The sequence below is a fragment of the Sciurus carolinensis genome, chromosome 13, assembly GCF_902686445.1.
Source record: "Sciurus carolinensis chromosome 13, mSciCar1.2, whole genome shotgun sequence".
In the NCBI taxonomy this organism is placed as follows: Eukaryota; Metazoa; Chordata; class Mammalia; order Rodentia; family Sciuridae; genus Sciurus; species Sciurus carolinensis.
Window position 1 is genome coordinate 74,727,692 of NC_062225.1, and position 17,376 is coordinate 74,745,067.

The following is a 17,376-nucleotide window of genomic DNA, read 5'->3' on the forward strand; positions in this document are numbered from 1 at the left end:
ATCAAGCCCATTTCTCAAGTCCAGGATTAGCATGTGTGTATCTGGTTCTCATCTTCCTCGCAGATTAGATGGCTTCCGACCACACAGGAAGATCCCACCCTAGTGAACAGAGGCTGGCTAACGCCCAGGGAATGCCCTGGGCTCCACTTGGTGTACATCTGCATGCTGTTGATTCTGGCTGTGCAAAGAGCTGCTCTCCTCTGCTCCCTGCATTCTTCCTCCAGAGCCTCTCCCCACACCAGCGTGACCCCCTCCGGATTCCTTTCTCCACCCTGTTTCCCTGCAGCATTTCCTTCTATGTGGTCATCTTGTCCTGGCCCATTGCACTGCCTGTGGCTGGTCTCTGGTTAGGAAAAAACCTTCAAAGGCATGAAAACCAAACAACAGGCTACTGACACTGACAGGTAGAAACCAGGGAAGAGACTGGACCTAGAGTCACACACTTGGCTTTAGGAAAGAATGGTCAGGGACTGGAGACTCGAAAACCTGCATAGGGACCTGCCTGAGGAGGCTGCAAGGACTTTTTCCTTCCTCTGGGGAGGAGCAGGGTAAATAAGTATTCTGGTTGTCATTTTCCTTTCCTGGAGATTTTGCGAGTTCTTGGGAGGAGTGTTTTTCTGACTTTTCCATCACAAAGGACTATTTCATTGAGGAAATGTCAGGTGAAGCAGTATTGAGGAGGAGTCTGGTTCACATTCTGGTCCTGTGGAAGCAATCATGTTCTGATTGTGAGGGTTACAAAGTGAAGGAGAGCTGAGAAGCAACAGGCAGCTATCTTTCTTTCATCACCCTCTCTAGAGAAATTCTGCAGGAGATTCAGCGTCTCCGTCTGGAACATGAGCAGGCTTCCCAGCCCACTCCTGAGAAGGCCCAGCAGAACCCCACCTTGCTGGCAGAGCTGCGGTTGCTGAGGTAGGTAGTGATACCGTATTTCTGCCCCCAAACTATAATCTACCGTGGAAACAAACTAGTGAATTAGAATCTCTTGCCACATAGGCAGTCCTGTTAGAAAAACCTGCCCAGGAGTCCTATTATCAATCATGCTGAGAATACAGCCATCAGTGCAGAACTAGGTAGACACCAGTTTATCTTCCTCAAATCCCAAGACAAGCGGGGCAGTGTCTGTACTTCTGAGATTATTTTAAAATGACTGTTATGCTGCCATCCTATTCTCTTGCTGGGTTGTCTGACTTTAGAGACTGGCTAGGCATCCAGCTTTCCCTTTCCTGTGAGTAATTCTCCTGACTCTTTATAGTCAGAGCAGGACTCTGCTGGAGAAGGACGCTTCCCATGCACCTTGGCTGAGATGTGAAACCAAGGGGGACTCCCTTACACCTTGACTATGGTACCTTCTCACTTCACAAAAATATAGAGTGTCTCTAGGATCAAGAAACTAAAGACATAGGATCAGCATGGGAGCAGAGAGCGAGGTCAGCTCCAAGCTTGATGCCCTTTTGGAGGGAATGAAGAACCTTCCCAGGAGAGCGGGACCCAGGATCTTGTTTCCTCTCTATCTTAACGTATGTGTGCCCATCTGTGAGTGTAGACGTTAGGGGAACCACTGATTCCCACCAGAGCTCTCAATTCCTGAGCAGCAGTTCTTCACTGTTGGTTGTAGCACTTGACGTTTCAGTCATTTTCTAATGTGCTGTCTTCTGGGATCTGCATAGCTGAATTCCTTTTTTTTTTTTAAGTTCTGCCTTCGGTTTAGGTCACTTAACCTCTTGACCATGATTTCTTTTCCTAGAGAATGGAGATAATTGTTTTTCATAGATATCCTACTGTTAAAATTTATATCCTCAATTAATAGTAATAAAGAATTGGAACTGTACAGGTGAAAATCATTAGAGGTATAGAGTCCCATCCTTCTCAAAGTTGGTTTTAGTTTCTAAATATTGTCAACTGGGAATTCTGGTTGCTCTGTGTTGACCGCAGTCCCTTTGGGATGCTATGTGGTCAGTGTGATGCTGGGAAGGATGTGGAGACAGATGCTGACTCCAGCAGAGGATGAAGGCGGCTGTCAGCCTAAGACACACCTGTTTCCCTTCCCTAGTTCAGTTCAGGCTCAAGCCACTATTTCTATATCTAGAAAAGCAAAACTGTCCTCCTGGCATCTAACTGTTGCTGGAAATGGGGTTACTAAAGTGCTCAGTGCTTAGCTGGAAGGATCTGAAAAAATGTACATTTGGTAACCTGAGTCCAGGGGTGTCCGTAAGGCAGCAAGAAGTAGGAATTTATTTATTATAAGTCCAAGGGGGGTGGGGCTGCAAATTATTGCAGCCACTCTGGAAAGCAGTGTGGAGAATCCTTAGAAAACTTGGAATGAACTTACCATTTGACCCAGCTATCCCACTCCTCGGCCTATACCCGAAGGACTTAAAATCAGCATACGACAGAGATATAGCCACATCAATGTTCATAGCTGCTGAATTCACAATAGCCAGATTGTGGAACCAACCTAGATGCCCTTCAATTGATGAATGGATAAAGAAACTGTGGAATATATATATATATACAATGGAATATTACTTAGCTATAAAGAATAATAAAATTATAGCATTTGCAGGCAAATGGATGAAATTGGAGAATATCATGTTAAGTGAGATAAGCCAATCTCAAAAATCCGAAAGGCGAATAATCTCACTGACAAGCGGATGATGACACATAATGGGGGGTGGGAAGAGGGCAAGAATGGAGGAAGGAGGGACTGTATAGAAAGAAAAGAGAGGTGGGAGGGGTTGGGGGAAGGAAAAAAAATAACGGAATGAATCAAACATCATTACTCTATGTAAATGTATGAATATGCAAATGGTATGCTGTTACTCCATGTACAAACAGAAACAACATGTATCCCATTTGTTTACAATAAAATTAAATTAAAAAAAAAAATAAGCCCAAGGGGATTCTCAAGCTTGATAAATCCGGAATATTTGATTTTGAAAGGCACTTCTGTATCATGAGGAAGGGAGGACATTTGGTAGTGTGTAGAAGATTTTGACCCTCTGCCTGACACAAAAACCAGCATCAATGGAGTGAACAGGAAGGCACAACTTTAAAACCACCAGAACACTTGGAGTTTCTTTAGGATTTTGGTATAAAAAATAATTTCTCAGAATTACTAACCACAAAATTGATAAATTCATCAACATTAATATTGAGAACTTTTATTTACCGAAAGATAAGTAAAGCTCAGTGTTAATTTGTAAATATTTGACATCCTTTGGGTTTTGATCAATATATACGAATCCAGGAACTGCCATTTGTCAACTGGGGTGATATAACAAAGTTTTGTTCCCAATGGGCTCTTCCTCTTGGGCAGGCAAAGGAAAGACGAGCTGGAGCAGAGGATGTCGGCATTGCAGGAGAGCAGGCGGGAGCTCATGGTCCAGCTGGAGGGGCTGATGAAGCTGCTGAAGGTGAGCGCAGGGGCCCCTCTGGCTCTTCCTCCTACCAGTCTTCTGTTTCACCTCCCACCACAGCCTCAGCTGCTGCCTCCCTTAGTGTCAGAATAGCATGGGGGCTAAAAGGCTTGACTGTCAGGCCTAGAGCCAGTTTCTACGTAAACCTCCATAAATGTGGCCTAACTTGGTATAAAAGTAATCAAAATTAGTACAAAGCCTGATTATAAAAAATTAATAACTGGAATGGCTGGGCATAGTAGTGTATGCTTATAATCCTAGCTGCTTGGGAGGCTGAGATGAGTGAGAGGCCAGCCTGGACAACTTACTGAGTCTCAAAACCAACCTGTCTCAAAATAAAAAATAAATAAAAGGTCTGAAGGTGTAAGTCAGTGGTAAAGTGCTTGCATAGTTGCACAAGGCCTTGGGTTTGATACCCAGTACTATAAAGAAAAAAATTAGTAAGTGGAAATAAGGTAATATTCTTGAATAGTTGCTGTCATACATAAATAAGGATGTTTATAAATAAGGCATTGGCTATGTATTAAAGAATATTTCTCAACTAAAATTTCTTTTAAGTTTTCAGATATTCCACCTAAATCCTTAACAAATGTCATGTCCTATTTTAATAAGTAGTATAGAATCAAACTGTATCAGGGTGTTTTAGAGAAACAAAACCAACAGCAAATACAGAGTTATAGAAGAGGGAGTTTATTATGGGAATTGGCTCATTGAATTATGGAGGCAGAGAAGTCCTGTGATGTGCTCTCTGCATACATGATAGTGTGATCCAGCATGGGTCCGAAGGCCCAAGAACCAGGGGAGCTTGCTGGTGTAGCCCCCAGTCTAGAGATTGTGCTGGGAATGGGTATCGGATCACGAGCATAAGTTCTGATGTCTAAAGACTTGAAAATCAGTGGCGCTCCCACGTCCAAGGGCAGGAAGGGATGAATGCCCCAGTGGCAGAAGAGAGAGCATGCTATGCAGTTCCTCAGTGGATTGGGTGTTGTCTACCCACATTGGTGAAGGTGAATCTTCTTTTCTCGGACCACTGATCCAAATGCCAGTCTCTTCTAGAACACCCTCACAGACACATCTAGAAATAAAGTTTTATCAGTAATCTGGGTATCTCTTAACCAAGTCAATTTGACAGAGTAACCATCACATAGACCAACCTAATCAGTCCAATTCTAAACAATAACTTTACAATATGAGGAATAAATTACCATGTTAGCTCTAGGTTTAGTATATTGGGAATATACCTGAATAAATCCAGAATAATTCAGTTTTTTCTGTGTTTGTTGAAAAGTATATTACAACCCCTTACCCAGAGCAGAGAAAGGCCTACAACATTTAAATGTCCTCACCTGGACAATTTTATGAACAGTGAACAGAACAGAAACACTTGTCTGGTGATGCAGCAGTAACAACAGGACACTTGATTGTCCCTGCTGTGAACCCACCGTATTTGTAGTTTGACACATGGTGAGCAGCCAGTGCTAATCACAGCGTGGGGAGTGCCTCACCACCAGCGTGAAGAGTGTGAACTTCATGAACGTCACGTGACTAAAAGGGAGTCACCAAAAGTTTTTAAAAAATAAGTTTAGGAAAATACTTGGGATGGATTAGAAAGAGGAGAAACTAAAGAACAATAGAAAACCTGTGGAATCATCTAGGCCCAAGGTGACAATGGTCTGATTAGGAGTAGTAGCCCAAGAAAATAGCAACTTGGAGAGTTCTCCTTGGCTTCTGCATTCTTAATCTGTCCCTTACTAATGGAGCTGGTGGGTACTGGCCACTGGACAAATGTTGTATTTGTGTTGTAAACACTTTTGACTTCCTCAGACAATGACTTATTTTAGTCTTGAACCAAGTTTTTCATTTTTCTGTTTTATTTACCTGGACATTTTTCTACATTAATCCTGTTAACAGAATTTCCCCCTCAAAAATACATAATGTCTAAATGAGTCTGGTTTAGCTGTGCACAGTGGTGCATGCCTGTAATCTCAGCTACTCAGGAGGCTGAGGCAGGAGGATCTCAAGTTCAAGGCCAGTCTTAGCAACTTAGCGAGGCCCTAGGCATCTTAGACCTTGTCTCAAAAAAATAAAAAGCGTTGGAGATGTAGCTCAGTGGTTGAGTGTATCTGGGTTCATTTCTCAGTACCAAAGAATAGAATAGTCTGCTTTAAAGAAAACCTTACCTAAAAACCTGGTCCAAATCCTTCTAGTAGTCGTCAGATACCAAGCTGAGTGATCCAGCCACCCACTTTAGTCAGCAGTAGTGCACATAAATATACTTGGCCTGTGTTACACCTGCAGCCATGTGGGACAATAAAGCCCTGCTTTGTGGAGTTGGTGTATCTATGGGACAGGAGGTAATGGGGGGACCCCCTCCCCTCTCCCCTGTGTCAACCTCCGTTTCAGAAAGACACTCTCAGACATTACCCATTCGTAAATGAGACAGTGCCCTAGAGTGATTTTGTAGAAGGCAAAAGTTTTCTGTAAACCAAGGGAAGCCAGGGTGTATTTCTCCCAAGTAATGTAGGGCAGTGCCCTTTCCCTTCATTTGGATTGTCCTTGGCCATCCTTAGAGCTCCTAGTTCAGAGCCCCACATGTACCACTGTGACCTTGTGGAGTACCTTTGGCACTTGTATTCAGGGGCTAAATAAAATGAGCTAGTGCCTGGAATTCTAACTCCAAATCCCGAGTTTCTTTCTGACTTTTAGTCTTATAATTTCAGCAAAATAAGCAGGACCCTGCAATCCCATTTTGTAGGATCTCCTGCCAGGTTTTTACCCACCTTACCACCTTATCATTTACCCATGACAGGCTGAGGCCATTCAGATAGGGAGGAAGAATTTGTAAACACAAGCCTAGAACTGTTATCTTTTTATCCATGGAATAGAATTCACAGTTGAAAATCTGATGTCCTTAGTAATGTCCAGATTCCTAAAAGAATTACAGCACAATCTTAATTTGTGTATTAAATGCATTCCCAAAGGGTCATATATAGAAGTCAGTGACGTCTATTAAAATCTCAAAGATGCTTTCCTGCTATTAAAAAAATTTCACCAACCCATAATAAAAGTACCCTTTGGACTCCTAATTTTAATTTCAAATGACTGTCCTCCTTTCATTGATGTTCAGTCTGTTAGCATTTAATTCGCTCATAAAACAGCTGTAAGCAGTTAGTCAAATGGACAGTCGTGCCACATGATCTGGGAGGCTCATAGATTAACATACATCTTACAGTGAATTTCCATTTCACAGGAGTTCTTTCACTTCATTGAGCTTCAGTAAGATATTTTGTACTTCATCTTTTTAGCTGAAAAGTGATCATTTAAGTAAGTATACATAAGTGGCACCATTGTTTATTAATTCAGTCAATAAAAATCTTCCTTTTGGAGGAAAAAGGCAGGGTAAAAACTAATTACATGTTTATTTTACAAAAATGTGCTGGGTTCCTAAATGCCGTGCTAGGTACTTGGTGAGTAATGGTGAAGAGACTCAATCCCTGTCACCAAGGAGCATCAGGGACCTCCTTCTCAGTTGTTCTTTCCTTTAGTGATATAATATAGACTGATATTTAATGATATAATATAGACTGATATGTTTCTGTACATATCTTTTTCCTATATTTTTTCCCTGATTAGTGAGTGTGTCAATAACCTGTGCCTCAAACTTCTTATTTAATCTAGAAATGGTTGTAGGCTAGTGTTTCTGTTTCTAAGGCTCATGTTTTCTTTTTGTGTGTGTGGAGGGGCGGGGGACATACTCGTGATTGAATCCATTGAACTACATGTATTTTATTTCGAGGCATGGTCTTGCTAACTCAAGCTGGACTCAAACTTGCAATTGCCTTGCTTTAGCCTCTTGAGTAGCTGGAATCACAGGTGTGTGCCACTATACCAGCTCATGTTTCCAACATCGCTTTTGAAACACATTTATATAGGGATAAATACATAATATACAGATAAATACCTATGTTTTGAATTTCAATCTCATTTGCAAATGTTTATCTAGCTAGAACGTATGTTTTTGTATAGAGGAACACAGAAACTACGCTGTTACTTTGGCCACCTGGCCAGATCTTACCCCATGTGAAAGAGATTCACACATTTTTAGATGTCATAAGAACTTCTAGGGCTGGGGAGATAGCTCAGCTGGTAGAGTGCTTGCCTTGCAAGCACAAGGCCCTGAGTTCGATCCCCAGTACCGCCAAAAAAAAAAAAAAAAAGAACTTCTAGGATTTGCACTTTAAAAAATTAGGCATTATGACCCCTTTAAATCAAGTTGGCTCTTTCCCTTGTCATCAATGTTTACTGACCCCCGCTTACTAATTGATAACAAAAAGTTCTAAGACCTTATATCTACCTGTTTACTGTGTTGATTGAGCCTTAAAGACTTTATCTGAACAACTGTGTGTGTTTAAGTTATACAGCTCCATCCTAGGTAACACTTTGCCAAAGTTCACAAGTGCACATGGAGGCCTCGATGTCTCCAGAATGTTAGCCTGTCCACCAGCCCCATCCTAACGTGGCACACGTGTGCATTGTCAATCATAATGGTTTCATGTCTTTGCGCAAACATACTTAGCAGAGCCACCACGTGGGCAAGCATTAAACATGCTGGAAAAAACGGTGACAATTGGGAGGTATCTGAGAGGCAGTTCTAAGAAACTGATCTTTTGACCTAAGAAAGGGTTTCAGCCTGTGAGAATTGCCCCATTTCTCCCCTGCCATACCAATTTCCATTTCAATACTTGGTAGCAGCAATAAGAAACACGTTTTAAAATTGTTTAATAACTCTCCTGTGGTTGTTTGCCTTGCCGGCTGAATGTAAGCATTGTCCTGCACCAGCGGGAAGTCTGACTGGGAAGGGAGATAACTTCCCAGCTGAAAACCTCTCCTCCTGGCTAGAGCCTTGTGTGCACTTGCATAGCCAGGAAACCTCTACCTTCTTCAGGTGAATGAGCTCTGCTCAGGGCCCCGTCTGGGCTCTCTGGGGGTTAGATTTGGTCAGTACCTGGCAGCTGACAGAAAAACACCTCCCTGGGCAGAACCAGAACCGCCTCAAGGAATTTCTTGCTGTTCATTTAATTTCTAGTTCACGTCTCTCCCTTGCAGGAATAAAAAATATTTTCTCCCAAGTTTTTACTTACTCTTTTTCCCTTGTGCAATTCATTTGCTTAACTAAAATCACTCGGCCCTTACAGCTAGATCTGCAGACTTTGTGAGAGGAGGAACACATATCCGTTGCTAAGACTCCCAGACCTGTGTCCTGCACATGTGGATCCAGCTTAAGTAGAACCATTGCAGCCGCTTTAAGATTTACATACTGGAGCAAAGAGCAAATGCTCCCTGAGCACAGTCACCTATGATGAGGCACAGAAAGAGGAAGCGAAGAAATCCATTAAAAGACAGAGTAGAGTAGCCAGAGAGCAGAGAACCAAGGAGAAAGGAACTCGAAAGTGATTATCTCATCTTTGGCTTTGTCTGCAGTGTCTGATAGTGCCTTCATCTGGTCAGTCACCTGGAGTTAGCAAAGGCCAGCTCTACATGCCATCACTAAGGGTTTTAAAAGTCAGACCTGATCTTTGTTTCCAGTGCCTTCTGCATAAGAATTACTAAATAGACCTGTGGTAAACTAATGAAAACCCAAGACTGAGAATTCTGTTTTGAAAGGCTTTCTGAAGCAGTCTCCAGTTTACTGGGGGGACATGAACATGTGCTTCCCCCAAAACAACAACAAAGAGCATGAAAACAAGTGGAAGTGGGTACAGTTCCGACATGTTTGTTTAGTGGGGAGAGAGTACTAGAAAAGAAGACCTGTGATCAGGTGGAACTGCTCATCGGAAACTTAGAGCAATGGTTTTCAAACTAGGGTGAAAGACTCTGACACACTGCTGTGCCCCATTCTAGAACTTTCATTCTGTGAGTCTGGCCAAATTTGCATCTCTAATAAGTTACCGGGAGTGCTTATGCTGTTGGCCTGTGTCCCACACATTGAGAACAGCTGGCCTAGATAAATGTACCTAATCACTTGTGAATTGTGAATGGTGAAATAGAATAATGATTAGGATGTTGCTTGAATGTCTTCTATCAGTTTACTTAAATAGTTATGTGACCTTAGAAAGAGAGCCTCTCTTGGCCTCTAGTATCTGTAAATTTGGATGTTGGACTAGATGGTTTCTCATGGTCTTTCCTTTCAGCTCTGTAAGTTAGCAGTGAATTGACTGGTTGGGCAGAGGCCTGCCATTTTCTGTGTCCCATTGGTGCTCTTGTAGTGGACAGGACCTTTGATCTCAGAACCCAGGGACTGGCCTGGTTTGCCTCGTTTCTTCTATCACTTCTTCCCAAGATTTGTGGTGATGGCATTAATTTCTCTCCTTTTCTCCTCTGCCTTTTTTTCATCTTCATCACTTCTAGGAAGAAGAGCAAAAGCAGGCAGTAAGTGCACTTCAGAATTCTCCTCTCGACTTTTGCTCCTGTGCATGTTCTTCTGTTCCTAATATAAATGTTGCCTCCTTTCCCCTCCCCTTCCTGCCCTGCATCATCTCTTAGGAACTGGTCATGTGTAAAACCCTCAGTAGTTTCCTCCATGGTGTCTAAAATGGCCTAAAAGTCCTGGTCATGTTTACCTAGCAGAGCATGTTTTTACGTGAAACCAGAGCTTGTTAAAATTTTTTAAGTGCACATCTGCTGTGCTTATTTAAATATGCATGATTAACCAGGCTACCATTGCATTTCCCTGCCCTTTCCTTTTCTGCTGTCTTCTGTCTAGAGGGACTTTAATTGCTTGAGCCAACTTTCAGGGTAATGGGGGTGACCTCGGGTCTAAATGCAGTGGCATGAACGAATGTGCATGGAAATGACTAGTTCTTCACATAACCCAAGGTGTCCGACAGTCTTGAATAAGCTGCTGGACGCTCCTCTTCTCCAGCCCTCTTAACAAAATGACTGGTGACAACCAAGAGACCAACTGCACAGAAAGTGGTTTGCCACTTACAGTGGCTGCTGGGCCAGGGAGCTTGGGGTTTTTGAGCTACGTGGCTGTCGCTGCATGTTTGGGGAGGGTGATTTTTTTTTTTTTTCCTCTGATAGCCACACAAGAAAACCAACTGAGGATCTATACACAAGAGTAACTTAAATTTGTTTATATAAAATAATCAAGTTTTCAAAGTATATATCTTTATATAAGCTAAAGCTTAGTTTACCTCAGGGAAACTAAAACTCAAGAAATATGAAATGTTTAATTCAAAAAGTTACCCATTTTTTTATGAAAACACAAACTTATCCTTGCTTTAGATTAAGAATAGGAATATAAAACATGCTTATTTTCTCCAGTTAGGAGAGCAGTGGAATCCTAGAGCACAGAGTAGAGGAAAGGGAAGGAAGAGGCAGGTGGGGAGGGAGGGGCAGAGAGGGGTGGTGGGAACTGCCAGCAAGTCAGGGAGAAGGAGGCAGCAGCAGGAGGATCCCAACGTCTTTAACGTAACAAAAACTTGTTTGGTTTTGTTCTTGCCGGGATTGGTTTTGCTGTTTCCCTGGTTCACACAGAGTTTTATCTCTTCAATCTTTTGGCACTTCCATTTACAAATGTACATTTTCAAAGCAGAGGCTCAGTCCCAGGCTTCCTGATCTTGTACCAGGAAGTGACACACATCACTTCCTCTCCACTTCGTTGGCCAGAGCATGTCACATGACCACACTTACCTTCAAGTGGGCAGGGAGGTATAGTCCTCAAGTGTGCTTACAAGTAGGAGTGAGCAGAACCTTAAAGCCTCCCACAAGTAGGAGAGTGAGTGAGCGGGGTGGAGGGAAGGGAAGAGACCGTTTATCCTTTCTCTCCCTTTTCCCTCCCACTTCCCTAGTAGTCTTATCTCCTCTTGTGCAGTAGGACCTTCTTGCTGATCCCAAGTGCCACTTCCCCCAAGCTCCTGACCACCAGAGATGCACTTTACAGCTAAAGCTACTTGCTGGGAGCCTACTTCCAACAGTCTTCCAGACTAGTGTCTCCTGATTTCTTTGTGCAAGAACTGGAAATACCCTCCCTCTACCTGAGACCTCTCTTTCAGAGGAGGGTGGACATCTTGAATATTTATTTTAACAGTAGTAGTAGAACTTACAGTACACATTTTTTTTTCAATTTATGGACTAACATGTAATCCAAGAAATAGGAATGCATCTTTGTGATATTTCTTAGGCCAATTTAAAGCTAACACTAAGGGTTGGGTACACAGTTCAGTGAAAGGGTACTTGCCTAGCATTATAAAACCCTGGGTTCAATCCCCAAGCCCATAATAACAACAACAACAGTCACCACCACCTTGAGCATACAGGGAATTAAACAAAGCACATTCATTTCAGTGACTTTTCATTCTGCATGAGATCATCATCCTCTTGAAGGTGGCAGAATGGGCAATGGACTGCTGAAGGCTGCCCCTCAAGCCTCTTGTGCGTGGTCTTATGAATTCTCCACAGCCAGGGTCCTAAGCTGCATCAGAGTCCTCACAGTCTACTGAGTCTGTCCATAAACCAGTGGGCACAGACAGCTTTGTCCTTGGCTTTCCCCACCGTGGTATGAGGCAGGATCCCCACCGTGGTATGAGGCAGGAGGTGCTGCCCTGTTGACCTTGGCAGAAACCCCTATCCGTCCACCTCACAGGCTTAAACTGGACTCACCTAAGACTCAGCCCTGAGGCTCCAATTTGGACGGAGTGACTGATTTTACATAATTCATGTAGTATTCCACTTGTATAGCTGAAAAGAATATAAAACTTCAGAATTAGCCAGGCATGGAAGCACCTACCTGTGATCCCAGCTACTCACGAGGCTGAGGCAGAAGAATCACAGGTTTAGAGCCAGCCTCAGCAATAAGACCCTGTCTCAAAAGGAAAAATAAAAAGGGCTGAGATGTAACTTAGTGGTAGAGCACCCCTGAGTTCAGTCCCCAGTACTGAGCGAAAATATACTAGCTATTCTGCTTTATCCACATCATCGCTAAGTGAGAGACAAAAAGGGGCTAAGTTGTAACCTGTTCTTCCTCCCAGATCTGGCTAGTGTAGTTTGATTTCTTTTCTATCAAAATGTATTATCTTAAATGGGTTAAAAAAATGATCGTAGAAGACTTTTGTGTTTTCAGGATGGGTATTGAACCCAGAAGTATTTTACCAATGAACTACATCCCCAGTTCTTTTTATTTTTTGAGACAGGGTCTCACTAAGGTGTCCAAATTGGCCTTGAACTTGGGATCCTCCTGCCTCAGCCTCCTGAGTACTTGGGATTATAGGTGCATATCACCACACTCAGCTGTGAAAGACTTTTTAAATTTGCTAGACATGCTTCCAAAAACAGGCTCTATAAATACATTATAATGAACCTCTCAGCCCACCTTCTTGCTTCTCCCCTTTTCAGGGATTTACTATTACTACTGTGTTCCTACCCACAGAACACTTCTGACACCAAATATGCGGGGGTTTCATGCCACACAAATTCTCTAGTTCACTGCAGACACCAACTGTTAGTCCTACAATTTAATTCAATTCCGACACTAACTACCTGGAGTTTACCCAGACCCTACAGAAGTTAAGGGTTCATCTCACAAGGCCAACCCCTACTTCAATCACCAATTACAAGTAGCAGATCCCCAGGTCACCCACACTTATGCTGACTTAACTGCAAATCATGACCCTTCCTCAAGTTCAGTAATTGGCTCTGATGATTCATGGAACTTGGGGAACACTTCGCTTCCTATTAACAGGTTTTTACAAAGGATGTTATACAGGATGCAGATAAACAGCCAGATGAAGAGGTACATAGGGCAAGGTCTGAAAGGGGTTCAGAAGTGTGGGAGCTTCTTTCATTGTGGTGTTGGGGTATACTACCTCCTGGCCTGCGGATGCGTTCGCCGATCCTGGAGCCTCTTTGTTAAGGGTTTTATGGAGGTTCTGTTACATAAGTGGGATTGAGTAAGTCATTGGCTCTTGGTGATTAACTCCATCTCTAGCCCCTCCCCCCTCAGAAGTCTGGTGAGTTTTGAAAGTTCCAGCTCTCTAAGTGTACCTTGGTCTTTCTGGCAACCAGTTCCCATGCTGAAGCTTGTCTAAAGGGCCCCAACCACCAGTCATCTAATTAGAATGTAAAAAACACCCTATCGCTCTGGAGATTCCAAAGGTTATAGAAGCTCTTCTGCTAAGAATCTGGGAAAAAAGATGTTTTAGTCAGCTTTATCGCTGCTATGACCAAAACACCTGACGAGAACAATACAGAGGAGGAAAATTTTATTTGGTGCCTGCAGTTTTAGAAGACTCAGTTCCTAGATGGCCAAATTGTTCCTCTGGGCCCAAGAAGAGGCAGAGCACCATGGTGAAGGGACATGACAGAAAAGCAGCTCAGGACATGACAATCAGGAAGCAGAAAGACTCTGCTCACCAGAGTTTATAGTCAAATGCAAACCCCAAAGTCACACCCCCAGTGGTCTGCCTCCTTCAGCCACACCCTCCCTGCCTACAGTTACCACCCACTTACTGCCTATCAGCAGATTAATGCACTGATTACGTTAATGCTGTCAAAACCGAGCATTTCACCTCTCAATTTTCTTGCATTATCTCATACTTGAGCTTCAAATCTAAATCATGATAGAAGATCAGATGAATACTTACTATATCACAGCATCACAGATTGTCTTGGCTTTGGGGGAACCTGAGAGTAATGGGAGTAACTGTTACTTTTAAAACTTTGAGGCTAAGTGTTGGGGAATAGCTCAGTGGTAGAACCTTGGCTTCAGTCTCCAGCACTTAAAAACAAACTTAAAAAAAAAAAAAACAAAAAAAAAACTTTGTTACTAAGGTTCTGCCTTTAGCCTCGGCCAAGTGCTTTGATTGTCATCAGTATCTGGCCTGGTAATTCTTTTTTCTTTCTCCTTCCCTTTCCCTTCTCAGATCTAAGGGTTATAATGAAGGGCAGAACTGCCTATGTCAGATAAGACTTCACTGAGTGTCAACCACACTGTAGCTTAAGAGGCTTACGAGGGTTAATCAGGCCCAGGACCATCTTCAGAATATAATTGAAGGACTTTGCTTTCTTTACTATCATATCCCCAGCCACTAGCTGGAGGACAGCTGCCCACCAGCCTTTCCCACAGTAGATACTTAGTAAATATTTGTTGAATGATAACCAGTAATAACCAAAAACTGTATGAATTAATAATTGTATTAATTGTAAGGAATAAAACTGGTTTCAAGTATCTATAACTGATTTTGCTCAAGGTGGTCTCACATAAGAGGTAGATCCCTTCAGGAGACTAAATTATAGTTCAGAAATAAATAAAGAATTTAGGAAAACAAAATTCAGTGTTACTAAACAAATAGGAACATCAAGGTAATATATTAGTATTATTAGCTCTATTATTATTTCTAAAGAACAGATATTGATTATGTATTATTGCCCTCTTTTTTAACACTGATCATTTATAAAATGCAGGATATCTATAGTCACTGTGCCATTTGGAAATATTCTAATTCTTGCTCCATGCCAGCATATTACAAAGGACACACTGATGTAACAGCATACTGATGAGGACCCTACTGGCAGTGGTGCACTGGAACCTTGGCTCTCCTGAGTCCAGGTCAACAACATTCCCAGTTTAAGTTGTACAAATTCACTCTAGGAATGTCTCAGGACTCCATTTTTCCCAGTAACTCAATACACCATCAAATTTCATTGCTGGATCTCTTGGAACCAGTGAAATGAGCTGTCCAAGGCCAGGGGTTCAGCTTATTCACGATGTGTTTCCCTGAACAGATCATTCCATATGGTAAATGCATAGGAACATGAGGCTCAAAGATAGTAACTTTAAATATCAAAAGTTACTTAAGGATAGAGGAGGCTCCCACAGAGGTCACCATAACCCAAGTTAGTAGTGCGTTGGTGGTCCAAAGAGTAACATGGCCAGCACCCTGAAAATGATGTAATTAGAGGGACGTTGGGGGTCTGCTAAGAGACTATTGCCATGCTTGGGACGTCTCTTTTTATGTCAGTAGTTGGGGTATCAAGAGGGACCTTCCCCTCACACCCTCTCTGGTTTCCAAGCCCCAGATAATCCAGTGCCACAACAACAAAGAAAGTGTGGTTTGGGTCAGTTCCCAGGAGTGTGCATTTTTGATCATGGCTCCACCAAATATGCCTCAGAGGAAGGACACTCAGCATTTAGTTAGCCATGGTCAACATGTGAGGGCTCCCACAAACCTCATGAAACTAACTTTGTATTTTAAGAGAAGGTACCAAAAAAATAAAAATAAAGACCTCCTCTTTGTCCATTAAAGGGATTGTTAGTGAACTCCTCGATGTCTCATGGGTCACTTCCCCCTCCTGATTCATTCACCTTTGTTCACCTCTCATCAGGAAGTGACCCAGATTCACATGCTTCTAAAGTCTGGGCTCTCTGGCCCCACGATGCTCTGACTTAGAAGAGTCTGCTTCTTCCTGAAAGGAAAGGGTTACCATTCCTGTTTATTCAGCAGTGTTTTACCACATGTGTTCAAGGCAACAAGCTTGGACTTCCAGAGGATGAAAGGATAATATCACCCTCAAGTAGTATGAAAGTAATTTCATGGCTGACACAATGCCCTAGAAGTAGTAACTCAAGCCTGGTTATTGTTTTCCTGAGCCTTAGGGACCACCGCTGCCCTCCTGTGTTTGCGATGCATGGGTGTTCATTGGTAAATGAGTATCAAAGTGCTCTCTTGCATGACTGTCCCACAAACCTTTAGTCTGGGTTCCAGTTCTAGGATATGTACATATGTATGTATGTCCAGAAGTCCAGCTGCTCACTGATGGCTTACATCTGCCGTGTGTGTTCATTCATTAGTCTTGGCACCTGTGCTTACTGTAGGCTCCTTCAGTTCCTTTGTTTGTTTGTTTTTGTTCTCCAAAAAAGAGGAATTATCATTTACAGTATCCAAAGTAAATATCTGTATTTTACTCCCTCAAAACTTTTTTGGGAGGAACTAGGGGTTGAACCCTGGGACACTCTACCACTGAGTTATATCCCAGGCCCTTTTTACTTTGAAGTAGGGTCTCACTGAGTTGTTGAGGCTGGCCTCAAACTTGCAATCCCCCTTCCTCAGCCTCCCAAGTTGCTGGGATAATAAGCATGTGCCACCATGCCTGCCTTTCCCCGCAAACTCCCTGGATATCTGTGAGGAGTTTGCAATCTGAAGATACAAGGGGAAATGGACTTGTCATCTGAACAGTGTTTGTCATCACTCTCATCAAGGACAAGCTAAGACTCCTCATTTACTTTTTCTACCAGTGCTAAGGATGGAACCCAGGGCCTCACACATACTCTAGGCAAGTGATCTGCCACTGAGCTCCACCCTGGCCCCTCTTACCTACTTTTTATTTCCCTTTTGTACTTTTGTACTATATTCCTAACTTTTCCTCTCTCTCTTTTTTTTTTTTTTTTTTTCTTGCGGTACTGGGGATCGAACTCAGGGCCTTGTGCTTGCAAAGCAAGCACTCTACCAGCTGAGCTATCTCCCCAGCCCAACTTTTCCTCTCTTAACCAGAATGCACATGACATATGAAAATTGTCCTCTGAGAGCTCCAGGAATATTCTCTCCACACCATGGAAATTCTCTTTCCATGGAAGAATATTGAACTTCTAGAACCCACTATCTCCCCTAGTCTGAATCTCAGCAAAGGATCAACAGAAAGGGATGAGTGATAGATGCCATCTAGGTTTGGAGGCTGAGAACCTGGAAAAATGAAGGGTACCTTTGGCTGAAGAAATAAAAGGGGGAGTTGATCTGACTTGAGGGTTACATAGAATAGCCAGACAGTCAAACCAAAAGGTCTACTAGATTCTTTGATATGTGCAACTGAAACACCAATGGGAAAACAGGGCTAACAACATAGATTTGGAATCTTTTGATAATAATATCAGAGTTGGAATTATTTCTGTGACATGACAATA

General features: G+C 42.6%; 1 protein-coding gene across 21 annotated transcripts in view; it reads left to right on the plus strand.

Moving 5' to 3' along the window:
- The window catches only part of Dtnb (dystrobrevin beta), a 232,091-nt gene that overhangs the window by 190,558 nt on the left and 24,157 nt on the right, over nucleotides 1–17,376 (plus strand). For 16 of the 21 annotated variants that reach the window (XM_047521981.1, XM_047521980.1, XM_047521983.1 and 13 more), the window contains 3 exons: nucleotides 799–912; nucleotides 3,320–3,416; nucleotides 9,828–9,848. In XM_047521981.1, coding sequence (XP_047377937.1) covers nucleotides 799–912; nucleotides 3,320–3,416; nucleotides 9,828–9,848 — 232 coding nt within the window. The remainder of the gene's footprint in view (nucleotides 1–798; nucleotides 913–3,319; nucleotides 3,417–9,827; nucleotides 9,849–17,376) is intronic. The other 5 variants (XM_047521993.1, XM_047521988.1, XM_047521989.1 and 2 more) reach the window with 1 other exon arrangement.